This window comes from Cervus elaphus, chromosome 1 (genome assembly GCF_910594005.1).
Source record: "Cervus elaphus chromosome 1, mCerEla1.1, whole genome shotgun sequence".
NCBI classification, from domain to species: domain Eukaryota; kingdom Metazoa; phylum Chordata; class Mammalia; order Artiodactyla; family Cervidae; genus Cervus; species Cervus elaphus.
This window is the reverse complement of record NC_057815.1, coordinates 30,771,601-30,792,818: the sequence shown is the minus strand read 5'-3', so window position 1 is coordinate 30,792,818 and position 21,218 is coordinate 30,771,601. Positions and strand designations below refer to the sequence as shown.

Sequence of the window (21,218 nt, the reverse complement as noted above, 5' to 3'; positions counted from 1 at the left end):
CTAGGTTGGTCACAGCTTTTCTTCCAAGGAGCAAACATCTTTTAATTTCATGACTGCAGTCACCATCTGCAGTGATTTTGGAGCCCAAGAAAACAGTCTGTCACTGTTCCCATTGTTTTCCTATTTGCCAACAAAAGATGGGACTAGATGCCATAATCTTCAGTTTTTGAATGTTGAGTTTTAAGCTAGCTTTTATACTCTCCTCTTTCATCTTCAAGAGGCTTTTCTGTATCTGCCACAAGGGTGATGTCATCTGCATATCTGAGTTACTGATATTTCTCCTGGCAGTCTTGATTCCCACCTTCTGCTTCATCCAGCCTGATGTTTTGCACTTGAACAAAATTGGAACCAGTTTCCAATTTGGAACCAGTTTGTTCTTCCATGTCCAGTTCTAACTGTTGCTTCTTGACCTGCATACAGGTTTCCCAGGAGGCAGGTAAGGTGGTCTGGTATTCCCATCTCCTGAAGAATTTTCTACAGTTTGTTGTGATCCACACAGTCAAAAGTTTTCTCATAGTCAATGAAGCAGAAGTAGACACTTTTCCAGAATTCTCTTGCTTATTCTATGATCCAATGCATGTTGGAAATTTGATCTCTGGTTCCTCTGCTTTTTCTAAATCCAGTTTGAACATCTGGGAGATCTTGGTTCACATACTGCTGAAGTCAGTTCACATACTGTGGAAGCCTGGCTTGGAAAATTTTGAGCATTATTTTGCTGACATGCAAAATGAGTGCAATTGTGCAGTAGCTTGAACATTCTTTGACACTGCCGTTCTTTGGGATTGGAATGAAAACTGACCTTTTCCAGTCCTTGACCACTACTGAGTTTTCCAAATTTGCCGGCATCGAGTACAAGACTTTAATAGCATCACCTTTTAGGATTTGAAATAGCTCAGCTGGAATTCCATCACCTCTACTAGCTTTGTTCGTAGTGACGCTTCCTAAGGCCCACTTCACTTTGCACTCCAAGATGTCTGGCTTTAGGTATGTTACCACACCATCATGGTTATCTGGGTCATTAAGATCTTTTTTGTATATTTCTTCTGTGTATTTTTGCCACTTCTTAATATCTTCTGCTTCCATTAGGTCCATACCATTTCGTCCTTTACAGTGCCCATATTTGCATGAAATGTCCCCTTGGTATCTCTAATTTTCTTGAAGAGATCTCTAGTCTTTCCCATTCTATTGTTTTCCTCTATTTCTTGGCATTGTTCACCTAGGAAGACTTTCTTATCTCTCCTTGTTATTCTTTGGAACTCTGCATTCAGATGGGTATATCTTTCCTTTTCTTCTTTGCCTCTCACTTCTCTTCTTTTCTCTGTTATTTGTAAGGTCTCCTCACAACCATTTTGCCTTGTTGCATTTGTTTTTCTTGGGAATGGTTTTGATCACCTTCTGTACGGTGTGACAAACCTCTGTCCATAGTTCTTCAGGCACTCTATCAGATCTAATCCCTTGAATCTATTTGTCACTTCCACTGTATAATCCCAAGGAATTTGATTTAGGTCATACCTGAATAGCCTAGTAGTTTTCCCTACTTTCTTCAATTTAAATCTGAATTTTGAAATAAGGAGTTCATGATCTGAGCCACAGTCAGCTCCTAGTCTTTTTTTTTTTTTTTTTTTGCTTGCTGCATAGAGGTTCTTCACCTTCAGCTGCAAAGAATATAATCAATCTGATTTTGGAACTGACCATCCAAGTCCATGTGCAGAGTCATCTCTTGTGCTGTTCAAAGAGGGTGTTCGCTATGACCAGCACATTCTCTTGGCATAACTCTGTTAGCTGTTGCCCTGCTTCATTTTGTACTCCAAGGCCAAAGTTGCCTGTTATTCTAGGTATCTCTTGACTTCCTACTTTTGCATTCTAGTCCCCTATGGTGAAAAGGACATCATTTTGGGGTTGTTATTCATTTTGGTGTATTGTCATTAACATATTAAAATTTTAATGACAATAAATATGGGGAATTCCCTGGTGTTCCAGTGGTTAGGACTCTGCATTTCTGCTGCAGGTGGCATGAGTTCAATCCCTGTTCAGGAAACTAAGATCCCAGATGTCAAGTTACACTGCTGATATTGTCATTAAAATACTTAAAAATATAATGATAATAAATGTAAGAGTAAACAGGCATGTGGTGCTTACCATGTACCAGAAACTATTCTAAATACATTGACTAATTTAATCCAAACACCACACTTTGAAAGCAGCAAATCAAAGGAGAATGATTGCTTTATTTTAGAGTACATGGGAAGAGATTAATTTGCATTTTTTATCTCCATTAAAATAAAGCATTTAGATGATAGCCTCAAATTAAAAGCCATTCATGAGTTTAAGTAATGTTTTCCTTAGTACTGTACTCTTGAGGATTGATATGACAAAGTTTCAGGGCAATTTCCTTTGAAATGATACTTAATATACTAATCAAGCACTTAAAGTGTATGGTATTATACTAGATACTGAGATTATCTTTCTCCTATGCTTTCCTCCCTTCTATTTTGTAGGAAAAAAAAGTTACAGTATATCCTAATAGCCGAAAATATATTCTTGATCGCTATGGTAATGACTATGACCCATAAGTGTTATATGATTCCCTATAGCCTTTCAAGAGATACCAGGACTTGAATCTTGACTCCTCAGAAGTTCTGAAACTCCTACAAAGATAAATAGCTGTGGTATATTGTACATTTAATTTAAATAGCTAGACTACATCAGAAAGTGAATTTAGGCTTTTGGATTTGCCAAATGCTTTCTGCCATAGCCAATCAAAGATACACCTTACACTTATTTGGAGGTTTCTGTTTACAAAATACTTACATTAAAATTACCTCATTTAATAATGACAAATAATCCTTGATATAGTTATAACCATCATCATCACCGTTTAAAACAGATAAAGTTACTTTTAAGTTCTATGTCCTAGTGAGGCCTTGAATTCCTGTCTCGTGACCTTAAATCTTCTTTCTTTACACCAGACCACACCACTTCAAAAAGAGGGGAATAAATAAAGGAAACTCTCTATCTCAGGTCTCTAACTAAACAAAACAAATACTTCTCACTCAACTGTATTAAGTTTATAGTGATTTTGATTAAACTTGACTGAAGGATCCTAAAATTTCCTTTAAAACCTTACCGTATTACGAAGGCAAAATATGAAATTCAATGAATGAGAATGAGAAGGTAAGAGCATAAGAAGGAAAAAAAAAGGAAAGCAATAGCAAAAGGGATTTTATTAAGAAGGATTCAACACAAATAATCCTTTGACAGAAATAATTCCAATAAACACAAGGCCCCTACGAGCCCCCACTCCACACTAAGCACAACCACTGTGCAATAAGGCTGACTTGGGTGGCAGAAAACCACATGTTCCACTACTACATTTGAGTAATTATTCTTTTTTAATTTAGTTATAGTAATTTATGTTAATTTCTACTATACAGAAAAGTGATTCAGTTACACATATACACATCCTTTATATATATATTATTTTTATTATGATTTATAACAGGATATTATAGTTCCCTGTTCAATACACTAGGACCTTGTTGTTTATCCATTCTATATATAATAGTTTACATCTCCTAACACCAACCGCCCACTCCATCCCTCCCCCAATCCTCTCTCCCTTAGCAACCACGACTCTATTCTGTACGTAGGAATTATCTTTAACTTGTTCCCAATAAAAACCAAAATCCATTTTTCCTTACCCTGTAACTTGGTGCTCATAATATTGCAGTGTCCTCTTGAGAGTCTGCTGTATCATCTGGGGCTACAGAATAATAATAATACATTATCAGCAAATCAGTGTCATTCCCATTCTGAGTATCATAAGCAGATATGTAGCTTCTGAGTCATCTCATAAGAATTTTCCCTTTACAATATCAACTCATTGTGAATTTTGCCATGTATTTTCCCCACAAGAATATGAGACACTCAGTAATTACTCCGAATTTCCCAATTTCAAGTATGATAGCATTCCTTAGCCATATTTTCCCCAAAGCTTTTGTACCAGCTAATAAGTTCAAAGAAATACTCACTGAGTACCTACAATAAACCTAGACGTTGGTCAGGGGGGCAGTGGAGAAAGGGTGTTCTAGAGAAGAGTAATGTCCAGGTCAAGCCTGACTTTCTCAAGAGATCTCAAGCAATGGTTCCAGAGCCTCCTGGGGGGACAACAGTGTTTGGGGCAAGAACTAGGATCTGCATAAAATAACTAAGCAGCTCATGACTGAATTTTATAATCCCCTCCTCTTCATAACAGCTGAACGCAGTTTCCTAAACTCAGACGAAGAATCATTCCAAGACGCATTTAGGCAATGAAGTCTCAACTTGGAGTCTCAGACCTAAGAAGGCATGAGTCAAACAAAAACCTTAAAGCACAGATTTTATTAACAAATTATAAGAACCAAATTCTCAGTGACAAGAGAGTGAATTTTTTAAATAATAAAAATCTCCAATCAATCAAGCAGGAAAAAAAGCTTATCAAAACACTGAGCCATTATAGCCATGGATGAATTTTATATTTTCTTGGGCTCCAAAATCATGGCAGATGGTGACTGCAGCCACGAAATTAAAAGAATTTAAAAGAATTAAAAATTAAAATGGAGATAGTGAAGGACACGGAAGTTCTGCATCCTGCAGTCCATGGGGTTGCAAAGAGTCAGACACAACTTAGTGACTGAACAACACATCAAAATGACTCTAACCCAGATCCTTTAAGATATGAGGGCAGCACAGTAGTTTGGTAATCTCGTGGGCTAACACTAATTAACTACACAAACCAAGGTAAATCTAAAAAAGGTAATCTGCAGAAGAATCTAGCACAATGCTGGTACTAAGAAACAGTTAATAAATATCAGTTTATTTCCCATCCCTAATCCTTCAAACTGATTTTCTTTAGGATATAAAGGATTTATGATTTAGAGGACTCTACACAGTTTTTTGTCAGGGTTTTCCTGAACTTCTTCCATGTCTACCTCCCTACAAAAATGTCCAGCAGACATGTAAAAATCTCCCTACCTAATACTCAAAAGTTTCAACAATCTCCTTTGTAGAAAATGGTTGTCTTAGTTTTGGGGAAGGAAAGAAAAACTTACAGACCTCTTTGATTTTCTTTTCTATGATAGGGACAGTGGATTTTGTCTCATTCCCAACCCTTGTCTCTCCGATCTTGTGGCATGCAGCTATAAACGTATTTAGACCATCTAACTCTCCTGTCATGCATTCTTTATGTCCTAGGAAGGGGGTTCATAGATTGCTTCTTATTTGTTATATACAGCATGTTGCCTGAGGTTCTGATCTTATCTGTGGTGCATCAGTGTCCTAAAGCCTAGGCCTGGCTTTATGTCTATTTTCAATCTCACTTTTGAGAATTCTGCTTTTGTCACCATCTCTCTGCACTGATCTGAAGGTTTTGTTGGAAATATTTGTAAATTCAGCTTCCACTTTCCTATTTTCCTCTATTGTAACAGGCACCATCTTCTCATTATTAGTATTAGTGATAAGTCTACTGCTTTTTTTAGGTGATGAGGATCTTACATTACACTTGTGGGTGGGTGTTCTAAGATAAACTGTGTGCTCCTTCACTAGATTTTGAGACTCTTGAGGGTAGGAACCATTTTTTCAGCTGAACAGAGTCATAACTATCATTTATTTAGCACCTACTATGTTCCAGAGACTTTATTTCAATTAATTACTGTAAAAATAATATATACATGAGAAACCATTTCAGATATCCTAAGTAACTGTCCAAGTTCATCTAGTTTGTGAGTCAGAGTTGGATTTTGACTCAGTTTGATCTTAAATCCTCTTTTATAAAAATCATCTTTCTAAGCTCCTTCTTAAAGGAAAGGACAGATACAGAAAACAGGAATGGGATTTTAGCCTGTATAAGGTTACATGGAGAAGTTTTTTTTAAAAAGCTTGAGAAAAGTGAGTTTCAATTAAATCAAGAGCAACCACTGAGAACTATTCCATACTACCATTTGGAAGAACATCTTCATTGAGCAAACAAAAGAGTTCAGACACATTCTTCACTTTAGTCAAGCCATTTCAGAAATTAATTTGAGGAAGAATCAGCCTCCAAGTGTTCAGGGAAAGAGGTACAGGGTGATTTCTCTCAATCTGTTTTTCATTTATACTGGGATAAGATGTTCATGAGGCCTCAAACTCGTATAGATGTTTCTGTTCAACAGAACAGAATCAAAGCAGAATAACATACCTAGAAAAGATATATTATTCCTGACCCAAGCAATGAGGCTCTTGAAAAATCTGAAGAGAGTGAAACAGACATGGCAATCCTAATGCACATGAAAAGTATGTTTTAAAAACCCAACTCATAGCCAACCTAAAGCAAGTCATTATCAGTCACTGGCTCAGTACCTCTGTAATCTCAGTCTCTTGTACTGGTTTGGCAGTTTCTGAGCTAAGATAACTTTCACTTTGGCAACATGCTCTAAAAGCAGTGAATATCCACAGAGGGATTATCTTTCTAATAACCTCTAGTGACAAAACATGGAACATAAAGCAAGAACCAGAGTGCATAGGGACAGTTAAGACCAGAATGACCTAATTTTTGCCAAAGGAAACTTTTTTCCTATACAGGAATTTCCCAGTCATTAAAAAGCAAATGTTCATGAAAGGAGTTAAGCCTTTTAAAGAACTGACTTTTTATTTTTTTCTTTTCTGAAGCAATTACTTTTACTCCCCAAAAGGAATTCTATTTAGAGTTTCCAAATACATTAAATAGAAAATGTTCTCCGGGCACATTCAACAAAGCTTCAACTTCATAAAGATTTATATACTTTCTATCACTTGCCAAATCCAGTGGGCACATTCTGGTGGTCTGAATTACAAGCAAAGATCCTTGGATCTTCAGTAAGTCAAGGGTGACTTCAAAGCAGCCCTGACTCCTCACCATGGATTATAATCATGGATTCACTCCAATTTTCTTCAGAGACACATAATCTGAGTCTCTCTGACGTGAATAAAAAGCACACAGGAGAGGTGACTCCTGCCTTGAAAGTTGAAGGACATTTGCTACATGTCCATGTACACCAGTAATGCAAGTCAGTGGAGATTAGTGAGAAAAGCAAGGGCTCTGAAGATCTGTGGATCTCCTTTCCTTTTCTTTAAGAATGCAACTCCACATCAGTTTCATCAACCATCTACAGGCCAAAATCCCATTCCTGTTGCCTGTATCTATCCTTTGTTTCCTGGGTGGGCTCGGCTGGTAAAGAATCTGCATGCAATGCAGGAGACCTGGGTTCAATCTCTGGGTTTGGAAGATCCCCTGGACAAGGAAATGGCTACCCACTCTGGTATTCTGGCCTGGAGAATTCCACGGACTATATAGTTCATGGGGTCTCAAAGAGTTGGACACAACTGAGTGACTTTCCTTTCCTTTAAGAAGGAGTTTGGAAAGATGATTTTTATAAAAGAGGATTTAAGATCAAACTGAGTCAAAATCCAACTCTGACTCACAAACTAGATGAACTTGGACAGTTACTTAGGCTGTCTGAAATGGTTTCTCATATTTATATTATTTTTATGGTAATTAATTGAAATAAATCAAAGTCTCTGGTACATAGTAGGTGCTAAATAAATGATAGTTATAAAAAAATGATAGTTATGACTCTGTTCAGCTGAAAAAATGGTTCCTACCCTCCAGAGTTTCAAAATCTAGTGGAGCAACACACAGTTTATCTTAGAACACCCACCCACAAGTGTAATGTAAGATCCTCATCACCTAAAAAAAGCAGTAGACTTATCACTAATACTAATAATGAGAAGATGGTGCCTGTTACAATAGAGGAAAATAGGAAAGTGGAAGCTGAATTTACAAATATTTCCAACAAAACCTTCAGATCAGTGCAGAGAGATGGTGACAAAAGCAGAATTCTCAAAAGTGAGATTGAAAATAGACATAAAGCCAGGCCTAGGCTTTAGGACACTGATGCACCACAGATAAGATCAGGACCTCACATATCATGCTGTATATAATGAATAAGAAGCAATCCATGAACCTCCTTCCTAGGACATAAAGAATGCATGACAGGAGAGTGAGATGGTCTAAATACGTTTATAGCTGCATGCCATAAGATCGAAGAGACAAGGGTTGGGAATGAGACAAAATCCACTGTCCCTGTCATAGAAAAGAAAATCAATTTTTCTCTCCTTCCCCTAAACTAAGATAGAGATAGCGACTTCCTACTGTCCCTACTCAACACAAAGAAACACTGCATAGGAAGATAGCTGGGAAGAGAAGGCAGCCATCTGTGTCCGGCACATGTACTGTCTCGGGCTCAAAGAGGAAGTACACAAAAGCTTCTGCCATGTGGCAACAGGAAGCCATCTTCATCTCCAGTCTCATTAACAGCTTCACTCTATAGTTAGTCAGCAGTGACAGACCCCCACAAACTAAATGTTATGCTCAGGAAAAGTCATGGCATCCAAACAACCAGCCATGAAATAGTTCAAACAGAGCCAGAGAAATGATCCACAAATAGCAGGAGAAAGAAGTTCTCAGCAACTGGCCCTGCAAGCTCAGACAGCCCTGCAGAAGCTCCCACACAATCCCTGCTCTGCATATCCGCACCAGACAGTATGCAGATCAGGCAGGAGGCAGGGAATGAACAGTGTGTGTGTCACATGAAAAGGAGTCAACATCATACAAAGTCCACACTCACCTCAACTCTACAGAGATGAAGTTACGGCTCAAATCGATTAAGTACCCCAAGATCATAAAACTTGAAAATGAATGAGTCACTGCAAGCCAGGATTTGCTTCAAAAGCAAAGTGTACAAAGTGTACAATCTTTCTACTAGATGCCTTGCATGTCCCTCTCACCTTTAATATTATGTGATTCTATATACATTGTTTAAATATATATAGCATTTATCATGCCAAAAACAAAAAACCACAGATAATTTAAAAGCAAATAAACTTCTCATTTTTGCTTTATAATACATATCCACAAGCTAGAGAATTAATGGAAACAATAGATCTTCCTTTAAAGAAATATCCAGAAATAGCCATGTTATCTTATTTACTTAAATATGAGAAAAATTATATTTTAATGTCAGAAACTAAATGATATGGATATATATTTAATTACTATTGCCCAAGGCAACATGTGAAGAGCTGTTTCACTAGAAAAGGCTCTGATACTAGGAAAGATTGAGAGCAAGAGGAGAATGAGGCGACAGAGGATGAGATGGTTGTATGGCATCATCGACTCAATAGGCATGAGTTTGAGCAAACTCCAGGAGTTAGTGAAGGACAGGGAAGCCTGGCATGCTGCAGTCCTTGGGGTCACAAAGAGTTAGACACAACTGAGCAACTGAGCAACAAGAAATAGGCCAACAATTTTCAACTTTGCCTACACATTAAAATCCCCTGGGGAGCTTTTAAAAAATACCAATGCTGAGTACCACCCCAAAATTTTCCAATACAACTAGGGGGACCCATTTACTTCTAAAGTTAGTCAGGGTTGAAAATCTTACATTTAAGATAAAAACATGATGATCAAGACCAATACTCTATAAAAGTTACCTAAGTCAGCAGTAATGACAGTAGTTTCATTTCTCAAATATAAAAGAAGCAAGCTTCTGAAAGATGTTCACATGTAACTGCTAAATCAACACAATTTCACTAATAGTTTAAAATTAATATGATTTGTAAACATAGAGAATTATATTGCTTGAAGCATTTACATAGGATTTGAACATTTTTCCAAGTAATTAACTCCCACAGATTTAAGTCAGCATTTGATTTTGTGCCAGCATACACATAACAACAGCTAATACTGTATTGTATTATTGACTGTTGCACTTAATTTATGCAAGGCACTGGGCTTTAAGCCCATTACAAATATTAAATAATTTGATTTTCATATTAACATTATGAGGGAGATTATTATTTTATAGATGAGAAATCTGAGACACAGAAAGTTTATGTTGTCCTATGTCAAACAAGTAAAAACAGGCAAAGCCAGGGTTGAAACTCAGATAGTCTGTTCCAGAATCCAAACACTTAATCTCCAGGCTGAACTTCACATAATATTTAACATCTTGTATTTGGTTGAGCACTTTACATTTCATGTTTTTAATGTACCAGTCCAGGGAAATAGACTGATGATATCACCATTTGACCAAAAAGGAATCAAAGCTAGAGAGATTAGAAGCCCTCCTTTACAAAAAGAGAAATTTTAAAGTTGACATAAAAATGAAGACTTATATGGATTCAAATTAATTGTTTGCTTCTTGACAACACACAATGTTCTTTAAATCTATGTACACAAAGAAGACCATAGACAAAAACCATGACTGTCTTGTCTTAGATGTCCTTTATTTTTTTTAATATAAGCATTTTTTTAAATTTTGTATTTCTGATTGTTCAGTCATTAAGTCGTGTCCAACTCTTTGTGACCCCATGGACTGCAGAACACCAGTCCTCCCTGTCCTTCACCATCTCCCAGAGTTTGATCAGATTCATGTCCATTGAGTCAGGGATGCTAGCTAACCACCTCACCCTCTGTCATCCCCTTCTCTTTTTGCTTTCAGTTTTTCCCAGGAACAGGGTCTTTTTCAATGAGCAGGCTCTTCACATCAGGTGACCAAACTATTAGAACGTCAGCTTCAGCATCAGTCCCTCCAATGAATAGTCAGGGTTGTTGTGACTAATTTTGTGACTAATTAATTTAGGACTGACAGATTTGATCTTGCAGTCCAAGGTACTCTCAAGAGTCTTCTCCAGGACCACAGTTAGAAAACATCAATTCTTCAGTGCTCAACCTTTATGGTCCAACTCTCACATCTGTACGTGACTACTGGAAAAACCATAAGTTTGACGATATTGACCTTTGTTGGCAAAATGATGTCTCTGATTTTTAATACGCTGCCTAGGTTTGTCATAGAGTTCCTTCCAAGGAGCAAGCATCTTTCCATTTCATGGCTGCAGTCACTGTCCACAGTTTTTTTGAAGCCCAAGAAAATAAAATTCGTCATATTTCCACTTTTCTTCCTTCTATTAACCATGAAGTGATGAAGCCAGATGCCAGGACTTTAGTTTTTTTAACACTGAGTTTGAAGCCAACTTTTTCACTCTCCTCTTTCACTCTCATCAAGAGGCTCTTTGGTTCCTCTTCAATTTCTGCCATTAGAGTGGTATCATCTGCATATCTGAGGTTGATGATATTTCAAGATTTCTGACAATCTTGATTCCAGCTTGTGCTCCATCCAGCCCAGCATTTTGCACGATGTACTCTGCATATCCACCTGCAACATGGGAGACCCATGTTCGATCCCTGGGTTGGAAAGATCCCCTGGAGAAGGAAATGGCAACCTACTCCATTAATCTTGCCTGGGAAATCTCATGGATAGAGGAGCCTGGCAGGCTTCAGTCCATGGGGTCAAAAAGAGTCAGACTTGACTGAGCAACTATCACCCACTCACACCCTGCACATATGGCTTCCCTGGAGGCTCAGTGGTAAAGAATCTTCCTTCAATGCAGGAGAGACCTGGGTTTGATCCCTGGGTTGGGAAGACCCTCTGGAGGAGGAGATGGCAACCCACTCCAGTATTCTTGCCTGGAGAATCCCATGGATAGAGGAGCCTGGTGGGCTACAGTCTCTAGGGTTGCAAAGAGTGGGACATGACTTAAGTGACTTATCACGCACTCACGCACTCTGCATATAAATTAAATAGGCAAAATGATAATATACAGCCTTGTAGTACTCCTTTTCCAATTTGGAATCAGACTGTTGTTCCTTGTCCAATTCTAACTGTTGCTTCTTGACCTGCATACAAGTTTCTCAGGAAGAAGGTAAAGTGGTCTGGTATTCCTAACTCTTCAAGAATTTTCCAAGTTTGTTGTGATCCATATAGTCAAACGCTTTAGCATAGCCAATGAAGCAGAAGTAGATGTTTTTTGGGGATTCTCTTCTTTTTTTATGATCCAGTGGATGTTGGCAATTAGATCTCTATTTCCTCTGCCTTTTCTAAATCCAGCTTGTACATCTGGAAGTTCTCAGTTCATGTATTATTGGAGCCTAGCCTGAAGGATTTTGAGCATTACCTGGCTAGGATGTGAAATGAGCACAATTGTATGGTACTTTGAACATTCTGTGGCATTGCCCTTCTTTGGGATTGGAATGAAAACTAACCCTTTCCAGTCCTGTGGCCACTGCTGAGTTTTCCAAATTTGCTGACATTCTGTGTGTAGGACTTTAACTTAGATTACTGTGATGTTGAATGGTCTGCCTTAGAAACGAACCAAGATCATTCTATTGTTTTTGAAATTGCACCCAAATACTGCATTTCATACTGTTTTGTGACTATGAATGCTACTCTATTTCTTCTAAATGATTCTTGCCCACATAGTAGATATTCATCATCTGAAGTAGATTCACTCATTCCTGTCCATTTTAGTTCCTGTTTCCTATGCTAACAATGTTCACTTTTGCCATCTCCTTTTTATTCTGGGCTTTGCTGAGTCTTCCGAGAAGGCCTTCTCTAGTTGTAGTGATCAGGAGCTTCTCTCGCTGTGGGACATGGGCTCCGGGGTGCATGGGCTTCAGCAGCTGTGGGGCAGGGGCTCAACTGTTGCTGTTCCTGGGCTCGAGAGCACAGGCTCGACAGCTGTGAACTAAGCTCAACACGGCTTAGTTGCTCCTCTGCATGTGATATCTTCCCAGACCAGGGATCAAGCCCGTGTCTCCTGCATTGGCAGGTAGATTCTTTACCACTGAGCCACTAGGGAAACCTGTTGGTACACTTTCACTTTCTCTTCCTTAGCTTTCCCTCACCCTCTTCCCTACCCTCTGAGTGTCCAGTTTATTTATGCTGCATTCTGATAGGACAAATCCTCACCACCATCATCTAAACTCCCCAAAACAGGCCTCAAAAAATCATCATTGCATATTCTTTCCTTCCTTCATCAAAATTTGAAATCCCCTTAGTACTCTCACCCCAGATGGTACTCAGGAGAAATCTTACCTTAGTATCTTGAAAAACTTGATCCTCAATCCTTACTAAGGTAGATGATAGTATAAATGAGCTCTCCTACCTTATATAAGATGATCTGAACTACTAAAGGTAGAATTGTGGTAAATAGGCTTGTCAATGAGAGATAAATTGCAGAGCAAGGAATCTTTTCATCACCTTCCAAATTACAATCCAAAGATCACTTTCTTTGTAACAAAAGAGCACTTTGCTTATAAGGGATTTTTATATGTCAAATTCCTTCACTTATAGTGATCAAAATGATAATATCTTACATTTATGGGTTGGTCTGTGGAAACCAATGGATCAAAATATATGATTGGTTTTTTAATAAAACTAGCCAAAATTATGTCATTTCAAATAACCAGTATAAGTACTTCTGAAAGGCATGCAATTGTGGAAATCATCAGTCTTGCTAAAGATCCCAGCATAGTATGAATTTTCCTAGCTTCTTACTAAGCTTACTATGCATAAACCAAAAAAAAAAAAAAAACCACTGCAAATTAAAAACTTTGAGTCAAGACCTCTGTACTTCAAGCCCAGCTGTGCTACTGACCTTTTTTTATAAAATAGGCCAAAATCCCTTCACCTGGAAGTAAGGAAACTTGGGGAAAATGCCTTTTTCCCATCTAAAAACACATATAAGAAGTTCATAGTTCTCCCAGTCATTCTGAAGTAAAGAACTGTAAAATTAAGCACTTGCAAACAAAGGGTCAGAATGTACTAGTCATTACACCACCTCTCAGGGAACCTGGAGTACCATTTGTGAACGACAACAGTAGTTTGCTAAACAAAATTGGTAGACCAGACAATTACAAAAATAAAAAATTGTAAGTATGCTAAAAGAAAAAATAAAAGTTGGAGATGCATTATAATATATAGTTCTATACATACTGGTTGAAACTCTGCATGATTTCATCTAGTCTCCACTTTATTCTCCTTGTGAACACGGTGCACATTTCAGTGCCCTCATGGACGCTTACGGTAGAGACTGACATTATGCTAATTGACCCATAAAAGGGTTCAAATTTATAACCTCAGCCTTGTTAGAATTATGTTCTAATTAGCAAAGCACAGTGTTCATCATCATTTAATTACTGACTTTAAACTGAAAATACCTAACATATACTCAATGTGATAAGGCTTTCTATACAAAATATCTTTGTTTTCCAGTAATTTCCCCTTTGTTATTTTTTTAATGCCTTTCCAAAAGAGCCACTGAATTTCAATTTGACAAGACTTAACACCATCAATACTGATTTAATCTGAAAACATATATTCCTTGAGCTAAAATAGAGCCAAAGGGCTATTTATTAGTTCTCCTCCAACTCAGGAAGAGCACATTCAAGTAATCTAAGAATTTCTGTTTTCAGTGAACTACAGAAAATAACACCACCTTCAGTTTGTGTAACATTTCACAGTTTACAAATCACTTTTTTTTTTCCTTCATGTCATTATATAGTCACAACAACCTTTTAAGTCTCAGATATAATTATCCACATTTTACAGATGAAAATACTGAGATTTAGAGAGATCAAGGTGTTTTGCTCAAGTTACATGCTGGAAAGAGATGTTAACTAGACAAAAACTTAGATCTCCTGTGCTTTTTCTCCCACAGGCTGCTGCCTGCTTTGTTAATTTATCTCACTTTACTGACCATTGGTAAATTATTCCACATACCTAACTAAAATCTCATTTCCTATTATTCCTTTTAGTGATGGACATGAAAACAATGCTGAAAACTGTTTTCCCAAATTTGTAAATGTTGTTATTGTTATTTAAAAAGTTCTGGTGGGATCATTAACTAATTAATAGTGAAACTTCAGGAAAAACATGCTTTCCTGGTTACCATCTTGGCTAACCGAATAAAAATTCTGACTTTGAGACAAAATGGTACCACTTCTAGACATCTCAGGAAAATTGATAGTGCTTTACTGCAAACCTTTGGAGAAACATGATTTCAGTCCTAAACCCTTAAATCAGACAAGACCCCTCAGATGGCACAGGGCTGACTCAGTCTCCAAAGTGAAATAAGAGTAAGTCTTCTGGATTCAACACTATAATATCAGTTAAATGCTATGTGATGAATGCTAACTGTCAAACACTTGGCCCAACATTTACATGCCCCAACTCATTTAATCCCCACAAAAATTCTGTAAGAGAGGAATAAAATTTTCCCCAATTATATAAATGTGAAAACTGAACCCATAAAAATTAAAAAAGAAAAGTGCCCAAAGTCACTTAGGTAGTAGCTAGTATTGTCTATTTAATGTCTGATCTATATCTGACTACCTCCAAAAGTTAAACTGTTAATCTGCTCCTCTAAACTGAAATACAATGTTCTATATTTACCAAGGTAGAAAAGGTTACAGTTGAAAGGGGTAATTAAGCCTTAGCTAGATTATATGATTTTGGATACTGCATTTATTTTTCTGAACCTCTTTTTCCTTTACTATAAAATAGGGGAATTCCTAGCATAACAGTTTCTGAGGGTTGGTAAGTGCAAAATGAAATAAAGCTATTAATTACTATACACACAAATGTTATATGTTAATTCCATGCAAAAATCTGTTGATGAGAAGCTGGTCAAAAAATTGTTAAATTGAACTAAACTGACCATGTGTAACACCTGGAACTGTTGCCAGGCATGCCTCAGAGCCCAAAGATTACAATTATATGCTGCAAAGCTAATTAGTGCCACTTCAACTCATGGAGAGCAATGGTCTTCATGTCAGAAAACAATTTCTAGCTTTTAAAACATCTTTGTAGCCTCCACCTGAGCATTTCCAAAGAATTCCCTCTTGTTTTCAGTACTTGGGAGTTACAGTGAGGTGTTTTCCAAAAAGGACCTGGAAATAAGGGAAGTGATATTTCTGTCTGACAGTTGTTATAAAATTAACTCATAAAACAGGGAAATGCTTTGTCAACCATAAATGCACCAGCTTAAGCAATAATTTGTAAATGGGTGGCTGAGAATTACCTTCAAATACCAGCCAAGGTATAGCTCCAGGCAAAGTGGGCCACTGAGTAACGAAAGCAGGTGAAATTAGAGAGAGCAAGCCATAGGAAAGAGAATGGAGGGGAATAGTTTATGAAACATTATCTCTAATACTGTTCAAGGGCATATTGGTCCTCTATCACATTGAGAAAAATTATTCCTAAGGTAAGGAAAATTCTTCAACCATCTTAACTAAAATGAGAGTCTTATGAATGAATGTGGAGCATCAGATCCCATTGTCATTGTAAGAGTCCCTTACAACCAGATAGATCCCTAAACTAGATTAAAGAATTTGGCATGAAATTCATTTTGCTTTGGCTCTACCTGGTCTAAAGCAAACTTTAGGTTCTGACTTGGTTCCTCAAGCAGCCCGAACAGATAAGAAATGTGCTGACCATGCAGACTTTGAGTAATAAACTTCATTTCACAGTTATTGCTTACTGTAAATTAGTAAACTGTCATTCAGACGCCAGCCAAAGTGCTGGAGACATTTTGTTTAGCCAGTCAGTAGCTAACAATCTGATTATTTCGGGACTCTGACCAGACCAAGTCCTTGGAGTTTAAAAGTTTCAGACATTGAAACATACAGAAACCATCAAAATACTACCCAGGGACAGTCTTGCTCAGCTCCAGTGCTTCAGTCTCTCTTGGAATATAAAACTCAGCAAGGTTATAAAGATAATCAGATCTAGTATTGACTACAATCTGATTATCTAAATGGATACAAAATCTGCTTATTAGGCAGATGCTTGGCAGATAGTGACTCCCATGTCATCAGTATTTATGATGAACTACATTTCTAACTAGAGGTACAGAATAATCACATTTCTTTCTGGAAAAAAATACGCAAGTCAAAGAACACTAATACTTCATGACATGAAAAGTCTTATTTTTATTCAAATCGATCCAAGTGCATTTTTTAACATAAGTTATTTCTGCTACATCAAGTATTTGAACATATATTTTTATCGTACATTTATCAAGTTAAACACTCTGCAAGCTAAAATATAATAACAAAATAATAATAATGAATGCTCTCACCTTATGTGTAAGATCATCCAAAATGTGTATTTTATTTTAGGAGTAACGGGAAATTGAGTAAAGGAGTAACACTATCAGGTTTAAGTTTTAGAAGATTCAATCGACAGCTGTGGGGGGTCAACTATCAGCGATTGGCGGTGGGAAAATTGGAAACACCCAGTGGGTTAGGAAGCTAAGCAGTTCTCAAGGGGAGAGGTGAAGGCTGGCTTGGATTATGGCATTAGTGGTACAGGTTTTATTTTATTTTAGCATTTTATTCTTTATTACTGAAAGAAAATATCTTTACAGTGTTGTGTTAGCCCCTGCTATACAACAAATTGAATCAGCTGTATGTATACATCTATCCCCTCCCTTTTGAGCTTCCCACCTACCCACCTCCAATCCCATTTCTCTATGTCATCACAGATCATTGAGTATCTGAGCACATTTTTTAACCTAGGTATCACTCCATTTTACAGTGTCTATTATACTGCTTCCTCATTCCTTCTCTGCAGAATAATTATGTACAATCTATTAAGAAAAATACATATCCTTATGAATAACCATTTCTATGATAAGCATGACTTCCTTCATATTCAGAAACCAAATGATAAGTAATATAATCGCCGTTCCCAGATTCTGCAGCAGAAGTTAAGCTGTTGGCAGTGAGGATGGCTTCTGTCACTCTGTTCATAGCTGCCTCACCCATGGGAGCCTGGAGCATGACAGTGGATAGGCAAACTAGGTCAGCCTAGAGGCAGAGCCCTGCCGAAGAAAGAACCCGTTGTCATTTCTAACGTAAGTCTATGTTATAAGAGCTCATAGCACAGTCAGGAACTAAACAATTGGTAAGAGGAGGTAAGGTTCAAGAAAACCAACAGGAAATTGCTATCAGCTACTCCTTAACAAGTCACAAAGTAGGGGAATAAAATAGCAAATAAGGAGTCTATTCTGAACAATATTATATATTGCTAAATTGAAGATGGAATAATTCATGGACATGTTGCAAGACAGATCAAGGTGAAAAGGGCTTAGGACCTGAAACAAGAAAATTTAACTTACACTAAAAGTTAACTATTTAGGTTGGTGCAAAAAGTAACTGAGGTTTTACAATGTTGAATTTTTCTGCTTGATACTGGTATATATTTGTAAATAAATGTGGTTATGCTATACATCATTTTAATGTGCATTTCTCACTTTTTTTTTGGCTAATGACATTATTTTCTGTTCATTTTGAATTTATTTTAGACTAGGGAAATGATGTTAGACAGAAAGCAAATTTGAGTGATTTTCTTGTTTGAGTTCAAAATGGGTCGTAAAGCAGAGGAGACAACTCACAACATCAACAACACCTTTGGCCCAGGAACTGCTAATGAATGTACAGTGCAGTGGTGGTTCAAGAAGTTTTGCCAAGGAGTGAGATCCCTGAAGATGAAGAATGCAATGGCCGGCCATTGGAACTTGATAACAAGCAGCTGAGAGGCTCATAGAAGCTGATCCTCTTACAACTACATTCAGTTCAGTTCATTCAGTCGCTCAGTCGTGTCCGACTCTTTGCAACCCCATGAATCGCAGCACGCCAGGCCTCCCTGTCCATGACAAACTCCCAGAGTTTACTCAAACTCATGCCCATCGAGTCGGTGATGCCATCCAGCCATCTCATCCTCTGTCCTCCCCTTCTCCTCCTGCCCCCAATCCCTCCCAGCATCAGGGTCTTTTCCAATGAGTCAACTCTTCGCACGAGGTGGCCAAAGTATTGGAGTTTCAGCTTCAGCATCAGTCCTTCCAATGAACACCCAGGACTGATCTCCTTCAGGATGGACTGGTTAGATCTCCTTGCAGTCCAAGGGACTCTCAAGAGTCTTCTCCAACACCACAGTTCAAAAGCACTACATTAGAAGTTGCCAAAGAACTCAATGTCAGTCATCCTATGGTCATTTGGCATTTGAAGCAAACAGGAAAGCAAAAACTCAATAAGTGGGTGCCTCACAATCTGACCGAACATTAAAGAAATTGTTGTTTTGAAGTGTCTTCTCTTATTCTACATAACAACAATGAAGCATTTCTTGATTAGATTGTGACGTGCAGCAAAAAGTGGATTTTATGTGACAATCAATAATGACCAGCTCAGGGACTGTACTGAGAAGAAGCTCCAAAGCACAGATTTGCACAAAAAAGGTTATGGTCAATGTTTGGTGACCTGCTGCCTGTCTGATCCACTACAGCTTTCTGAATCCAGTGAAACCATTACATCTGAGAAGCATGCTCAGCAAATCAATGAGATGCACTGAAAGCTGCAACACCTTCAGCTAGCATTGGTCAACAGAAAGTGCCCAATTCTCCATGAAAACACCCAACCAGACATCGCACAACCAATGCATCAAATGTTGAATGAATTGGGCTACGGAGTTTTGCCTCACCTGCCACATTCACCTGACCTCTCGCCAACTGATGACCACTTCTTCAAACATCTCGACAACTTTTGCAGGGAAAATGCTTCCACAACCAGCCAGATGCAGAAAACGCTTCCCATGAGTTTGTCAACTCCCAAAGCATGGATTTTTACACAACAGGAATAAACAAACTTATGAGAGGGTAACAGGTAGGAAGGCCAGAGGTCTCTAAGCGGCAGGAGGAAATAAAACTGCAAGTGGCAGATATTTTCTTCCTTCTCTACACAAAATTAAAAGACACCTGGTTCTGCCTTAAGCTAACCAATGCGTTTTTCTTATGGAAATGTTTTTCTTAAGCTATGTTAATGAAACTATGTATTTGATTTGGAATCTGCCTTTCTTCAAAATGGTTCCCCCTAAGATTAACCTTTTTTTCTTTTCTCAAACCTTGGGCTCAACAAACCACTATTCATTTCAATTGTTTTACAGCTTGAGATGACACACCTTTCTGCCATCCTATCTCAAAAATGCATATTGTGAGAGAGGGGCCTGGTGAACGTCCCTCAGCCTTGAGGTTTTTCTCTTATCTAATTAGAAGCTCCTTAAAAGACATAAAATGCCTTGCTAAAAACTAGCAAGGGAGCATTCTTTCGGACCCTTCTGATGTTTCTGTCAGAAGTTTTCTCTCTCTCTTATACTTTAATAAAATTCTGTTACACAAAAAGTTCCAGTGGCCGAGCCTGGTCCCTGGCCCCAGATCGAAATCCTGTCCTCCGGAGGTCACAAATCCTGCCTTAGCACACTGCTCGCAGCAGCAACTTTTCACTTGTTTGTTGTTGGCAAAAATGTGTTGATTGTAAAGGTTTCTACTTTGATCAATAAACATGTGTTTGAGCCTAGGTATAATGATTTAAAACTCAGAGTCTGAAACTACAGTTACGTTTGCACCAACCTAATAATCAAAATAAGCCATGTATCACTAAATTGAGTATGATGATGTGAAACGATATAGAGGTCACTGTAGAAGGACTCAGCAGAGAATATTAAACTTGCTCACATTAGAACTAGATTTTTATCTATGCAGTATTTGTTAGACATTTATTTGTCTTGTTGTTGTTTAGTCACTAAGTCACGTCTGATTCTTTTTACAATGCCATGGGCTGTAGCCCACAGGCTCCTTCTGTCCATGGGATTTCCCAGGCAAGACGGCTAGAGGGGGTTGCCATTTCCTTCTCCAGGGAATCTTCCCAACCCAGGGATCAAACCCACATTTCCTACATTGGCAGGTGGATTCTTCTTCCTGGGACAACCAGGAAGCCCATTTGTCTTATTACCATAATAGAAAATTAGTAACTGGGAAAAAAGGATGAGAGTAAGAGGCTGTGAGTAAGAACAGTTGATACAGAAGAGGGAAGATATTTCTGGCACAGTATTTTTTTCCAAATTCTTTCTAGTAGACTATAAGAATTTTAAATATCTTGCTTAAGCATTCAGCTTTACAAATATCACATGTTGACCCATACAAGTCATGTACACACATTCACACTAAACAACAGAGGTTTAATGATATGATACTTAGGAATAAGGTACTAAGTGATATTATTCACTTTTTCAGTTGAAAAAAAAATTTAATTTTCTTGTATGCATAAGGGCTTTTAATTGGAATTTTCAAGGCAAATTAATGTAGGTGCCTCCATAATTGACATATAATTAACTGGCACATATTAATCCATAAGTTATTCCTTTAAGTAGCAAAATCTCCGGAATCTCCAGGCATTATAAAATACAAGGACAACATCAGCCTTGTTTATT

The 21,218-nt window shown here is 37.8% G+C and overlaps 1 protein-coding gene across 1 annotated transcript in view; it reads right to left on the bottom strand.

Annotated features, from left to right (window-relative positions):
- The window catches only part of GUCY1A2 (guanylate cyclase 1 soluble subunit alpha 2), a 431,399-nt gene that overhangs the window by 373,394 nt on the left and 36,787 nt on the right, over positions 1–21,218 (bottom strand). The window contains exon 2 of the mRNA XM_043898183.1: positions 3,702–3,763. Within this exon, the coding sequence (XP_043754118.1) occupies positions 3,702–3,763 (62 nt within the window). The remainder of the gene's footprint in view (positions 1–3,701; positions 3,764–21,218) is intronic.